Source organism: Wasmannia auropunctata, unplaced genomic scaffold (assembly GCF_000956235.1).
Source record: "Wasmannia auropunctata unplaced genomic scaffold, wasmannia.A_1.0 LD308160.1, whole genome shotgun sequence".
Classification (NCBI taxonomy): Eukaryota; Metazoa; Arthropoda; class Insecta; order Hymenoptera; family Formicidae; genus Wasmannia; species Wasmannia auropunctata.
The window spans coordinates 1-1,573 of record NW_012054730.1 but is presented as its reverse complement, the minus strand read 5'-3'; the positions used below and the strand labels follow the sequence as shown (position 1 = coordinate 1,573).

General features: G+C 39.3%; 1 protein-coding gene across 1 annotated transcript; it reads right to left on the bottom strand.

Annotated features, from left to right (window-relative positions):
• Positions 1–3: 3 nt before the first annotated feature.
• On the bottom strand, positions 4–1,566 carry LOC105461147 (probable 4-coumarate--CoA ligase 1; the record flags this gene model as incomplete). Its single annotated transcript, XM_011707630.1, has 3 exons — positions 1,353–1,566; positions 883–1,177; positions 4–169 (listed from the first exon to the last, which is right to left on the bottom strand). Coding segments are annotated over exons 1-3 (598 nt in total), but the record flags the coding sequence as incomplete, so codon positions are not given.
• Between the last annotated feature and the right edge of the window lie 7 nt (positions 1,567–1,573).

Genomic DNA, 1,573 nt, shown 5'->3' with positions numbered 1-1,573 from the left:
CGACCACTTTGCCGAGAAAACCAGGGAAAATTTGCCCGCAACCTAGATTTTCGAACTCGTTATCATCATCGTCGCGTCCGCTCAAATTAGTCGCCATCGACAATTCTGTCATGCCATAGCCATTGCGAACGCATTTTATGCCGATGCGAGCCTTCACCGCAGTTACGACCTGTGAATAAAAGAGGAAATAATTAGTTACTTTAAATTTCTTCCATTGTTTTTAAATTGGTTGCGCCAACATGTGGATTAACTTTTTTAAATTAGTTCATTAAATTAACCAATGCAAAGCAATTAACATTAACGACTTGCAAAGTAATGCTTTAAGAATGTCATACATTAATATTTTGTAGTATTGTCGTATCTTTCGAAATCCGTCGCAGGATATCATAAATTTTTTAATCTTATAAGATAAATGATTTTTAATTGTTACAACCATAGAATTTAGCAGTATGAATTTCATTCAATATAAAAATTAACATATATACATTTTATAACGTCTTTTCGTTTTCAATGTCTGTTTTGCTCTGGAACTATCCAGCGATAAGAGATATCAATTTTCCGAAAGATGCGATTGCGAAACTCGCGAGAATGCAACTTTCTATTTTCTTTTCCTTCTACTTTTCCTTAGCAACTTCGTGACCAGTTAAAAAAAAAAAACGCGATAAAGTTACTCCCCGGCCGTATCTAGTAAAAATACGACGACTTCCTCTCGCAGTCCTTCGTTCTCACAGCTGCGGCATCGAGGCCTCCCTTCCGGCACTTATTGTTAATCCCGCCGGGCTGCTTTTCTTGTTGTGATAACTTAACCGAGGGGCAGGAAAGGAGGATTGGTAGGTAAAGGAGACAAAACGACAAATTTCATATTGACAAAAGAAAACTTACGTCCTTCGCAAGCGGCGCCGCTCCGCAGAGGAGTTCTCTCACGCTGCGAAAGTCGTACGTATCTACCAGCGGATGTTTCGCCAAGAACGTCAGAATTGGCGGCACCACCGGCAGATGGGTGATCTTATATTCCTGCACCAGGGTTAGGAAGAGTCGCGGCTCGAAGGCGGGCATTATGATCAAGGTGCAATTCGCGAAAAGACCGAGTAACAGCATGCCCACCCCGTAGCCATGATAAAACGGTACCAGTACCAATATTCTGTCATTGCTTCTTGTGTCCAGGTTCTCGGGCATGCTGCGTTTTAAAATCTTATTTAAATTATAGTATGGTATTATATTTTGTGTTAAATTAAATCCCATACATTAAACATTTAACCGCCGCGTTTTTAATCAAATGCATATTAATTTCATTACCACTTAAAAGTGTATTAACAAATAGTTTAAAAAAATGATATATAAGTAAGACTTGCCTAAATTTTGTTAAAAACGCCATTAGATTTTTATGAGACAGCGTCACTCCTTTCGGCAAGCCCGTGGTGCCACTCGAACAGAGAATAACCGACGGGTGCCGACTGGGATCATCGATTTCTACAGGTTTATATCTCATATAGTCTACATCCGATTCGTTATTTAAAATATTTGTCAAAGTACGGACATTTGGTGTGAGCGGTTGATTATCCAGCTGTATTAA